Genomic DNA, 12,946 nt, shown 5'->3' on the forward strand with positions numbered 1-12,946 from the left:
ATTTTTCTGAAATGCACTTAACTTAGTTTTGAAACTGTTTATTTCATGTTAATAAGGCTAGAGCAGCAGACATCAGCCTGTGGGCTTAAAAGAAAAGTTACAGGCCAGGGACCCATCAATGTCTTCAGTAATCTAGGGAAAAAGGTGAGCTCATGATCCCTCTGTATCTTAGACTGTCCTGTGATCTAGCCAGGCACAGCGCTGTTCTGACCTCTCAAAGCTGGGGTTTGGGGCAGCAACATCAGGACCTCATCTAGCAGGAGGCAATTCACCTCAGTTCTCATTCTGGGCTTTCTGGCTGATGATAGCTTAGAGAGGGCTGCAATCCACCACTCCTTCCCTGGCTTTTACAGGTCACCAGGGTGATGGAGGTGTTAGCTGCCTTTTGTAGCTACATATTGAACATTGTATTTATGAGCAATGAGGACCGTGATTAAATCTCTACTCCGAGTAATGTTCTGAGGCCTTGCTGGTATCTAATCACCTTCTCCACTTCTGGCAATTGAGGAAATGAAGATCTGTCTGTGAACTGTCTGTGGTGAAGGGGAGGGAATAAGCGAGGAGAGTGACACCTCAACTCACTGGCTTTAGATTCTTCCGTTGGCCCCGTGCATGCTTTTCTGCTGGCACCTGCAGCTGGGAAAGCCCTTAGTGAGACAGGCAGGCACTTAGGCAGGAAATCCTTGAGTTCATCCTGCCATGATGCTCATCTTCCCTCTTCCTCTCATTGCCGTAATGGAAGTGGGGGTTTGCTGGAAGAGCAGTCACTGCTCGCCAGGCCTTCCCCAGACAGCTGCAGGTGAGTGAGAGTGTGCGGTGGTGGCACAGAACAGAAGGCGCTGTAGAGTGAAGGTCCTGATGACCCATGACTCTCCCCTGAGACACACCTTGACTGTGTGAGGTCCATAATTGCATGGACCTGCCTGTTCTATGGGCCTGGAGGCAGGACCCCTTCAGGGAATCACTCCTAGGGATATGGTGGGTCATCTTGGCAGGGTATCTCCCACCTGCAGTGACTATCTGGTCCCTATTTTGTTTCTCCTTTTTTCATTTGGCTTTAGCTCCTAACTTCACATCCCTGTGTGCTTGCTACCATTGCTCCTTTCCCCAGGGCCAGTGGCTGCTCCACAAGTACGTTTCTGATGGTGGGAAGGGAGGAGAACTGTCTCCAACATGGGCCTGTTCGAAGGGCTGAGTCCTGTGACCTGGTGCCATGAGGGAAGAAAGCCATTACTAATCTCTACTGCATGGTGGCTCCGCCTGCCCAGCAGGATCAATGGCGCCATCTCGGTCCCATTATGTTGACTCTGAATCAGCGAGGAACGCCAAGGAGCTGGGAGGAAAGGGCTCCTCCCTGTGTGGGGTAGTGCTGACTGCCTAGGACAGACAGGTCCTCCTTTCCTCCCTCCACTTTTGGGACAGGTGGCAAAGCACCATGCTGGGCTTATGAATACAAGCTAGCCTTGACCCTCCAGGAGGACTTGCAAAGACCCTGCACACGCAAGGTGCGCCCAGCTCCTGGCGCACGGGGCGAGCATGGGTGCTGCACACCCTCCCTGTTGAGGCCAACCAGTTCTGCTGGCAGGTAGAGGGAGGGGTGGATCTTGGAGCCATTTCCAGGGAGCGTGCTGGCACTTGGGAAAACACAGAGACTGAAGCTGTGGCTGCCTACTGTGCGCCAGGCTGCAAGGGGAGGAGACGCCATTGCTCTCCTCACCCCCCTGCTCTCTCTGGGTTGAGGGTGCAGCATTTAAAAAGGCGTCCTGGTGGGAACTCGCCTCTTCGTCCCCATGCTCCTTGCAAAGAGGAGGAGAGCACACTTTTAAGACTATACCATTTATGGAGTTCCTCAGCTTAGTGAACCTCAGCTGACCTCAGGGTACTGAGTTTTCAACGAAGCAAAGAAGCATTTCAGCTGAAAGCGCATACCACCCAAAACATCTCTCCTTGCATCTAGAGGGTGGGGGGGGCTGCAGGAGGGTGGACAGCAAAAGGGAGCAGATACATGCCAAGACGACATTGAATTAGTTACTCTAGGATATAGCCAGGTCACTTCCTAGGAATGATGTTACAGATGAAGAGGACCAGCTTAAATGTAAAGCAATTTCAACAGCTTTTGGCACGCACTGGGGTAAGGCTGCGAAGGGGGATGGGGAAAGAGCCCGGCCCGGAGCACCGCTGGGTGCTGCACGTCAGGACGCAGAAATATTGCCTGAGCGATGCAGTGTTTACAGAGGGGAAAAACATTAATAACACGCACTAGGCCCCTCCTGCTGTTTCAACAAGATGAAGGTGTGCACGGGAGAGTGTGTGCGTGTGTGTGTGCATGTGTGCGTGTGTGTGTGTGTGTGTGTGTGTATATACATGTACCTCCACACGCACACGCTGTGGCTGGCGCGGGATACCGCTTGGCGCAGAATTTTCCAGCCAGGCTACAGTCAATACTGACAAATATAGTATACGTCCCGTCTTGCCCACAGCAGCAAGGGAGCTGCAGCAGGCTTGGTGCTTTCCTGCCTGTTGTGAAAGACTCCGAGTGTTTTCAGCAATGTGGCAAGCTCAGATCCGAATTTCGGCTTCCCACACCCGGCCTCACGTCTGCAGCAAGTGAGCTGAGGGGGGGGATGACTCGGAGACAAGCGCTTTCCTCCCTGCGAGAGCCCTAGTTCACCCCTTAGCGCTYTGTCCACTCCGTGCACTACATAAGACAGGGGTTCTGTGTAAGAAAAAAAAATAGCATGTGAGATCATATAATTAAAGATTGTATCAGAATGTCTAATTAGGATGACTGAGAGAACTTGGCTGGGAGACGCAGCCAAGAGCTGAGTTAGTGTGTTTGCCAGTCCAAAGCTCCTTAACAGTAATTAATCCTTAAATGTCCAATTGTTCAGAGTTCAAGGAAACACCTCCTACTACTGTACTTTGTGTTCCTGTTAAGCAAGGAGACACAGCAGGGCGTGTGCCCTTATTCTGTAAGAGCGACACGCCTAGGGGTGTTGTTAGGAACTAGACCGAAGGTTGAGTATAATTATTAACTACCTAAAAGTTCCCAGCATTGCACAATTACCCAGGCATCCTTGCAGCTCGGCATTTGCCTGATTTTTGAAATATAAATGCAGAGCTTTTAGTGGCACGTATGTACAGATTATATCAAAGTGTCATCTGTTCCCCTTCCAAGGTAGCTCCTACCACTCAGCTGGAACTCATTAGTGAAGGGGGCTGAGGGGAGTAAGTGTACAGAGCTAGACACATGCAGCCAGGGAAAATCAGTGCTGGAATTCAATCAGCTTATTTACATCAGCTGCAAATTTGACCCAGCGATTTTTCCTTTGTTTTGATGCTGTCAGTGACTTTTGCATTAACATAAAAGCCCTGACTATTTACTCTTGTGGACTTTTTTTAAAATTCTGTTTGCATTTTTGAGGGTTTTTTTTTCTTTGCTTTATTGATATTTACTACAACAACAACAACAACAACAACAATAAAAACTCAAGGAAAGAAATACAGGTGTAGGTGAGTCTAACTGCTTCTCCCACATTAGGTCTTCTGCCATTACGGGCCCTTGTCCAGGGAAATCACCGGGATGGCAAGAAGGGCTGCTCTGGAGGAGGAGTGGAAAGTTTATGTCACTCTGCTCTGCCTGCTGCAGACAGGTGGATTTGAAAAGACAGAGCTGTTGCTGTTTATGTCTTCAGGAAAGCTCAGCAAAGCTGCAGTATCGGATGTCAGTCAGAGACAAGAGGGAGTTATGTGTCATTTCCTCAGATGTAACATCATCTTTTAAGTCACATTTCTGCATTTTTATCCTCTTCTTTTTTTAATTTAGTCTTTCTGGTGGGTGTGGCAAAAGCTCCACTCGGAGCCAACCGGCCAAAGTCGCTTCTGCAGGGGATCATTAACTGAGGCGTCAGCCAAGACAATTCAGTGTTTATAAAACTTGCAGACAATTAAACGCAGTTGCAACCCTGAAATGCTATAATTGGAAAGCAATATATAACGATGTCCGCCAAATGGGACCAGCTTCTTGAAACTCACGTGGGCAGTGCAGAGGGACGAGGGGCCAGAGGGAAGGTGCCCGCGCGCCAGCCAGTGCTGGTGTTTGCTCAGCGGCTGCTTTCCTGCGGCAGGTAGAGGCCCCAGCCCAGATTAGAGCCTCGTTAGGGCAGGCGCCCTGCAAACTCCCAGCCGGAGACCGTCCCTGCCCTGCACAGCTCCCAGTTTAAATAAAAGAAAACAAAGGCCAGGGAGGGAAGCAGAGACAAAAGGGGACTTGCCCGGGGCCACCCAACAGCTACAAGCTGGGTCGGGTGTTTGGGCTGGGTCCCCGAGCCCAGGCCACCCCTCGCCCGCTGCAGCACTCCCGCGTGCCTCCCTGCCGCCTGCCCCTGCCCTGCTGGCGTCCCCTTGCCTCGGCGGCTCCTCCTGCCCCGGCGTGCCGCCCCTGCCCCGCTCCCCGGCGCGCGGGGAGACGGCGAGCCGTGGGGCGCTGTTGCACGAGCCCTCTTTAGTGTCTCACCCCTTTGCGTGCGCAGAAGCCCTTGGGACTGGCTGCTCTTTTCGTGCTTAAACAGTGTGCGCGCAATCGGGCTGCCGTTCTCGGTTTTGGGGCACCACGGTAATGAACGCAATTGATGCTTGTCCCTCCCCAGTGACTGAGTGGCCATCGGGAGCTGCGCCAGACAGCTCCTGAACCTTGCCAGGGCTCTCAAAGCATCTTCTAAGATGTCAGGCAAGGGGGGAGAAGTCGGAGCGCTAGACTGGGAACACCGGAGCCCTGCTCCAAGCTCTGCAACTGACTCACTGTTTCACCATGAGCACATCACTTAACCTTTTTGTGACTCAGAATTTTCATCTATCAATTAGGGATTTGTGAGGTTTAATTAAGGTCTGTGAAGTCCTTTAAGATCCTCACTTGAAAGATGCTGTGCAGGCATAAAGTGGTATATGCAAGGAAGAAAACGAGAGAAATTAAATGCTCCAGCCAAGAGAGAGGAGAGGACAGGCTTCCCACTTCTTGGTCTCCCAATTACATGCTCCTTGTTCGAATGGCAACCTCACTTTAACCTGTGGACAAACGAACTTGTTCACCCCTTCTTGCAGCAGACAGGCGATGACGTGCAGCAGCGCCTTACTCATTAGTTAGCCTTCAGTCATCTTTCCAGAAGTATGAGCAAGCGGGGCAGGGGGAAGGGAGYGAGGGCGGGAGGGGAGGAAGAATTCCACAGAAAAGGGAAGTATCTGAAAGCAAGCTAGGATGTGCAAGGGCCTTTATCGCTGCTTCGGAGATCTAGCTCTGTGTAGTAACAAACAGGGTTATATCTCATCTGTCCCTAGAGGTACGTGCCCTGGAGCAGGGAAGAGCCGATGAGTTACAGCAGAGAGGAAGCAAGAGAGTCTTCTTATGCAAGGCATCCATCTCCGAGTCAGTGAGGTGGTACACCATTTAAAGGAGTCTCAGTAAAGCATTTGAATATAGCTGGAGTGAGAAAATGTTTTATCTATGTATGTATTTTAAGGCTAAGGCCTTGTTTGCAAAAGCACTTAAATACACTCTTAGGTTGAAGCTCGTGCTTAAATTTAAGCTTCAGCTTAAGGACTTTATTGAATGGGGACATGCCCAAATTTGTTTACGTGCTTGGTGGAAACCAGATTGAAGTGGAGGGAGTCCATCAGCAGCTGTGAGGCTAGCAGGCCTGTGAAGGTCCTTGGGAGCTGCAGAAAGCAGTAACATGTGAACGGCTCTGCCATACTGTTCATAAGGTTAGGCTGATTTGTGGGGAAAATGGGCAAAAAGGAAGTTCCATCTCGAACCTGTGTTTTCCTCTTTGCTTGCTATACAAACAACCCCATGGAAACTGGCTCCAGTAGGTGTGGTCTGTGTATGCACTCCTGGGTGTGCCACTTTGTTGTGTTAAAAGGTCCATTCCTCACCTCAAAGTACCTTTCCAGGTCGTCACTGACAGTCACATCAAAACTAGTGACCCCTCCTGTCTCCCACCTGCATGCCTTTTTGCTTACATAAGAAACAGAGAGATGCCTGGTGACGGGATGAAATCCAGACTGTCGCTATGTTTGGTGTCTTACTTTTTGTTTCACACTGATCTGGGACCCTTCTGTGTATCTTTCTTTTGGCCTACCAGGAAAAACATATCTGCCTTAATTGCTGCTTGCTAGAACAGCCTTGGGAAGGCCATCATCATCATCATTCTCTCTCCTGCAAAAAGCTCCCCCAGTCAGTCCAGTGTCTTTGTGATTTCTTGAACTTCCTGCTGTGCTGGCTGGTCTACGCTAGACTCTATCTTTCTGAAAGTGCAGAGTCTATGTTTCTGAAAGCACCCCAAACTTGGCACAACATTTAGCACCAGTGAGCACTCTTCTGGGATAAAGCATAGTAATGACCTTGTGTGACTTACTTATGACACTCCATTAACGTCTCCCCAAGTAAAAGTTTGTTTTTGTTGCAACAGCAGCATACCTTAGACTCATGTTTATTATATGATCCACTCTAATTCCTCCAGATCCTTTTTGTGCAGTACTGCTACTTAGCCAATTATTTCATGTCGTGCATTTGTGGATTTAATTTCTCCTTCCCAAACATAGTACTTTGCTGTGTTTTTATTGAATTTTATCCAGTTGATTTTAAACAGCTTTTGCAATTTATTGAGATCACTTGAAATAATAATGCTCAGATTAATTGTTCAGAAAACCCTATGCACAGGCCCATGCCTGCACCCATAGCTGGTTCCAGAGCCCAGCCTTTCTGTCTTAAAAACAAAGGCCTCTAGCACTTGATGGCATTCTTGCAATATTCAGCTGAAATGTCAGGATGAAGCCTGGCAAGGCTGTGAATTTTGGAAGGCTCTTTCAATGAAAAAATGGAATGAGAGCATCTGTTCAGCTGGCAGTGCCTTTTGGTCTCTGATCATCTCATGTTGGTTTGAAACAGTCATATTTTCTGTATTATTACTGGTCTTCAAAGCATCCAGGTGCCCGGAAATATGCAAGCTTGACATTGGCTTCTGACTATGAAGATACTGAACTATAGTTGTGCAGTAGTACAACTAGATTACCATGGCTTGTTAAAGTAGTTGCTAGCAGATCTTGGGAATGTAGACCAGTTGACTTGTTTAATTAGATGTATTCCTTCCCCTCCTGCCTAATAAGAAAGTGTAGATTATGTTTCTGCCCAGGAAGATTTGTGGAAGGACTGTACCAACAAAGGTATCTTCTTTCCTTCCTCCTCATGGTCTTACATTGTGTAGCTGTGTCCACATACAGGCTTCCTGCTGCTACAAAAACGTCATCAAGGATCCCAGGACTTTCTCTCCTAAGGCTAGGTACAGGTCCTCTGCCATAAAATTTTCACCCATTCCCAGCTGAAGGGCCCCTGTTGGGTTTCGATTTAGGCTGTTTTCAGGAGTGAAAATGTAGTAGGAATTTGGTGTCCTCTGGTGGCAACTATGAGAGTTACAGCTGGCAAAAGCAAGTGTGACCCTCAAAATTGAAATTGTTGTTCTAAACAGCAGGCCTTACCTAGGCCATGTGCTCCAGGTAGAGCATTGATATTTGCACTCTGCACTATAAATATTTCTATTCCAGTTAGGCTTCTCATGTTCCAGTACATTCACCCCTCCTATTTATTTTATGTCTTGGTAGCCACTCCCCTTTCTGAAGTGCTGCGGAGGTATGTGTGACTTTGGGTTTGGGGTTGACTTGATGGTGTTCACTTGCTGTTCAACTGTGATTTCTTTGCCTCACAAAAAGAAATGTAGCTTCTGTACAAAAATAAATATAGCTTCTATAAGTACCTCTGTATGCTTAATGAAAGCCTTTGCTACCTGCTCTTGTCCCGTCCCCAAGCAAAATACGTGTGGCCGGTTCCAAAGGCCTTTTAACCCACTTCTCTGCAAGCACTGAATCCACTACCCCCAGGCTTGCCTGAATGTGGTTCCACTCACCAGGCAAAGAAACTGGTGAGCAAGAAGACACAGAGCACCTGGATGGCCCGTGTTTGGCTCAGCCACAAAACAGGTGAGAGCAGCTCAGAGCATTGCATAGCTGGCAAACACTATGGTGGGAGGATGTTTTTGCCACAACTTGTAGCGTGTAAAGTAGGTAAAGAGAGCATGCTGAGCCGTAAGCTCCTGGCTCCAGGGTCCTCTGCTGGAAATGGACAAAAAATGATCAGCCTCAGGGACCTTGGAGTTCAGAAGTCTGTAACTGTTTGGTGCAACTGCAACCAAAGGGTCAAAGGGCTTCGTCCCTTATGAAAAAAAAGCAGCCTTCCCCCTCTTTCCCCATCCCATCCACTATGTTACTTGCTAGTCCCCTCTTTTCTAAGACACCAAAGGAATATGGCACAGCTGGGGCTGGCTCATCCAGGTCAAAGGGATACATTTTCTTACTTGTAGAGGCAGGCTGAGGAGCAAACTGCTCCACGGGGGAGTCAGGTAAACAGAGAACTTTTGAGGTGTGGGTAGATGGGTCAGCAAGTCTGGGACCCAGACAGGCTGACCCCATGGAGTCTGTGTGTCGTGCCTTCATGTGGGAAGAGCTTCAGGGAGCACAGAAGAGGCAGGACCTTCCCACAGTGTTGCTGCAATTATAGCTGTGCTCACAGGCTCTGGGTGAAAACAGATCCCCTTTGTGGTGTGAACACAAATAGCAAAAGGCAGGCACTGCTTTGGGAATTTTGTAGTTTAATGGAAAAGAATGGGAGAAGGGAAATACCAGTGTGTCCATTATACAGAGAATCACATCACTTTGAGACCTACGCTTAAGTTCAGTTATTTAGGTGCCTAATTTTCATTAAAATCTTTGAGAACTAGGTACTCTGGATTTAAGAATCAGCACACATAGAGACTCACAGGAAGAAAATCTGTATTTTCAGGTCCCTACTCTTAACACTGTCGCTGCATATATCAGAGGCAGACAGATTGCTTTCCTTTGCTATCTGCCTTCCTGCCACTGCTGCTCTCTCAAGGCTATTTTAGCACTGGCTGACTCTCCCAAGACTGTGGCTGTAAACAGGACTCTCCAGACATAAGCATTATCTCCTGATCTGGTATCTGAGAGGCCAGCTAAAGAAGAGGCCATGGGAAGTATCTGGTCCCCAGCTTCTTGCTGCTTACACACTCAAATAAATCTTTATGCTGCAGTAAAATGAATAAAGAGCTTTTTTGCAGAAGGTCTCTAAATCTTGGGATCTGCTGTTCTCAGGGTCTTTGGAGCCCTCAGCTGGCTTGCAGCCACCGTTGGCTCCTGCTGGCCCACAGAAGGGCAATGACCAGCAGGAAGGCAGCACACCCACCTCGTTCCCCTGCCCGCAGCCCTGGGCTCCTTGGGATCAGAATGCGGGAAAGGATTCACGTTACCTGCTGGGTGAAATCCCTGTACCTCACTCTCCTGTGAGCACAGTGACAACCTTTTCGGACTCACAGCTAAGAGGGGGAGACAGTGGCTCTTCATAATATGACCTTATTTTAAGTTTCAAGCTTACCTCCTTGACCAGCTGCCTCAATCTTTCTGGATCTGAAGTTTAGTTTTCAGTCGTTTATTTACCTTGGACTAAATTAAAGGCCCAGAATCTGCTACAAAAGGCAGTGAGGAGCAGCTCCGGCTTTTGCTGCATGGGCATGCCAGTTCTTTCGTGACAGGGGCAGGGGATGGGGACAGCTGCCTACCGGGCAGGGGCCTGTGTTGGCTCTGCAAGCTGCAAAGGCAGCCTGGGATAGCGCCAGCCTTCGGGCAGCGCCTGGCACAGCCTGTGGCAAGAGAGTGTGTGCGTTCCCTTGGTGCCAGCCTCAGGCCAGTGGCTAAAGGGCCTGGGTCCATGCCAAGCAACCAGACGCAATCTGTGTGGGAGCTTGTGCCCTCCTGCAGGCACAAGGAAGAAACTTTGAGTTTCACTTATTGACATTGGACCTGAGGTTTCACTGCAATACTGCTGCCTTGAGCAACTGCCAGGTGTTTGCAGGAGGCTGCTGCTTCATAGCTCATCCAAAACATGGGCATAGCTTCGGGGTGAGCTTGCTTATTTACAGTATTGCCACAGCTCGAGTCTCCGTAGCAGCTCTGCCAACCCCAAATATCCAAGGGAAGAGTCCAGTGCTCCAGTCATGTGATGAGCTTAGAAAAATTCACTTTAAAGAAGTGTATTTGAGGCTTTGTGTTTACATTTGGTATTTATTTTTGAAAGCCATTTTAGAAACAGCTAAGATCCTCCTATAGCCACCAACTCCAGAAGCCTGCTTTTTTTAAGAAGGAACCAAGGCCCTTTGACTATTCAGTAGCCCTGCTATACCCAGAGTGGTGGTGTTCAACTCCTGCACGAAATGACTTAATTAGCCTTGGTTTCTTCCTTCCCATTGAATATTTGCATTCTCTCCAGCAGATGGTAGCAGTCTCCTTCAAAATATGCAGCTTTCCTGCCTGCTGCTGCAAAATTCCTGCGCTAGGGTAAATGTCCCTGGCTGCCCTTGGCCTAGCTTCATCCCCTACCCCTCTGCTGCATGCCTGAATCCTCCTGTGAAGGAAGAACTGCTGTTTAGGTCCAGAGCGAGCACTAATTTTACCATCAATGTGAAGTGCAGAAACAGGAGGCAATGGCGTAACATCACAAGGGAATGGGAAATGTCTCACTGTTGTAATATGATTCATAACTATTTCATGGTGCTATAGTCTTCTTCCCTTTCTGGTTGGCGGTATAATAGCTGGAACAATACAGGGACATACTTCCTAAATAAAAAAAAAAATGTCAAGATCTAAGGCCTTGTCTAGGCAGTAGGATTAGCTGAAGCATTCACACGTCACAGACATGCTGTATCTTCAGATGAAATGGAGAATTAGTCTGCTTTATATTTCCACAATAAGTCCTCTGCCAGGCTGGTGTAATATGATAGTTTTGTGCGTGCAAAAACATTACGCTCTGATATATGGCCTCTGCTTGTTAGCAGCTGAAAGAGCTACTTCCTTAGTGTATACGGTAAAAGATTAGCTTCTGGTGGCAATATTTTGGGTTTAAAAATAAACAACTGAGTGCTAAGGGTCTTTTTTAATGTGCAACTATAGATTCATTAGTTTGTATTTTAAAACATTGGTCCTATAGTTGAAGACATAAATTGATTGTCAGAGTTTCTGGTTTTCAATATTCTGTGTAAGCAAAAGGAACGCAGAAAAAAAGCTCTCCTGAAGTGAGCAGCTGAGGAAAACTTGAAGACAAGGAGAAAAATCCATAGGCTTTCCCAGCTGTAGTTCTGATACCAAGTGAAGGTCTAGGTATATTATAAGCTACCTAAAAATGTAGTAATGGGTCAAGCAGTTTGACTGATATGGTTGAGTGCATATAACTGAATATATGTTTGGGTGTTGCTTCCTTCAGAGCTGACATAGAGAGCTGAGTTTTGCTTTCTGTGGTGTTACGCTCTGTTGGGCCTAGACATGTGAGCTGGGTATGTGGTTACGTGCACTTAAGAATATACAAAGGCAGCAGACTGCTGTTCTTCACCAGCATCTTCCAGGCAAAGCCCATCCGTGCCGGGTGTGCTGTCAGCTTTCTCTGTCCAGGACGGATGGCAAAGAAAATCACACAAGTCAGGCAGGATCGGATGCCAGGTTCAGCTAGCGCTGTGTCCTGTCTGTGTGAATCCTTATCTAATTAGCTGCATGGCTGCAATTCCGGGGTGTTCCTGAATACTGGCAGCTGGGGGCTGTCTCAGGGAGTGGGGCTTTCCCTGCATCCTGTGCGATGCAGCTGCCGGGCTTGCAATAATGCCAAAGCCTTGGCTTGTCTCTGACACTTTCTGCATCTAAGAGGAAATTTTTTGCTCTTCCTTTTGCATGTTTCTTTCATTTTTGTCTCCACCTGCCATTTGCTATTCAGTCTAGGGGCTGTTTTGACATTTGGGTGGTGGGAAGGTGCGTTTACAGCAGATTTACAGGCCTTGCAGTTAGCGCTGGAGCATGTCACAGTGTCTAAAGGCATTTGTGGCTAAACTGATACTCTTGCAGCTGTGGTTTATTGCAAATGTACAAATTAATGCTACCTTTCTCCCCTTTTCCACCCTTTGCCTGATGTACAGTGAGCCGGGGAGCTTTCTCTATGGGATATTACGCACTCACAGTTCACTAAGGAGGCTGTTTCTCAGACTCCCTGATAACCAGAGCTTTCTCTTGAGTGATGCAGCCACAGGCACTTGCATGTAATGACAAAAAAACACTAAAGGTAACTGCTTTTTACACTGACACTGTGTAATGCTGTGTTGTTAAGAACCCTGAAAATGAGTGTCCAGGCCCTGCAGGCAGCCCCAGCCCTCCCTGTCCCTGCTGCCACCCGGGGCCTCCCCACCACCCCTGACCCCACGTCAGCCCAGCCTGGGGCTGGAGCCCAGCACCGCTGCAGCGTCATGGCCAGGACCCCTGACCCCAACCGAGGCAACCTCCCAGCCCGGCCCCGCAGCAGTGCCTGACACTGGCCCCCACCATGGGGAGCCCCCAGCTTCGTGGCACCTGGACCACAAGTAAACTCCTACCTCTTCATTACCTTCCTGGCCAAAAGAGCCTTGGCTGTCAAGCTGTGTGTTGGTCTGGGAGACGCCCAGGTGGAACAAACTCCCCTCTCAGACATGAACGTGGGAACCGGGGAGCAGCTGTTTGCACTGACGAGGTCCATGCTGTGCTTGGGCTGGGATGAAATTAGAGACTCAGGAGGTGGAGGAACTTTTTTGCCATCTAGGCAGATTCCTGCTTAAGTGCTACCCTGAATAACATCTAGGTGTGTTCACAATTAATATTGCATCCCCACTTCTGAAAAGTTAAGTGGGCATAAAATCAATCTCCAATGTATTCCCTTAAAGAATGACAAATTTCAGTCATGAAACAACAAAAAGACAAAATAAACAGCCCTTTGAAGGACGGGCTAGATTGCCTGAGACACCAGGTGTGTCAG

General features: G+C 48.4%; 1 protein-coding gene across 1 annotated transcript in view; it reads left to right on the plus strand.

Annotated features, from left to right (window-relative positions):
• The first annotated feature begins 735 nt into the window (after positions 1-735).
• PLB1 (phospholipase B1) overlaps positions 736-12,946 on the plus strand; it is a 97,990-nt gene continuing 85,779 nt past the window's right edge. Inside the window, exon 1 of the mRNA XM_026059479.1 lies at positions 736-799. Coding sequence (XP_025915264.1) covers positions 736-799 — 64 coding nt within the window. The remainder of the gene's footprint in view (positions 800-12,946) is intronic.

The sequence above is a fragment of the Apteryx rowi genome, unplaced genomic scaffold (assembly GCF_003343035.1).
Source record: "Apteryx rowi isolate R43461 unplaced genomic scaffold, aptRow1 scaffold_158, whole genome shotgun sequence".
NCBI lineage: Eukaryota > Metazoa > Chordata > Aves > Apterygiformes > Apterygidae > Apteryx > Apteryx rowi.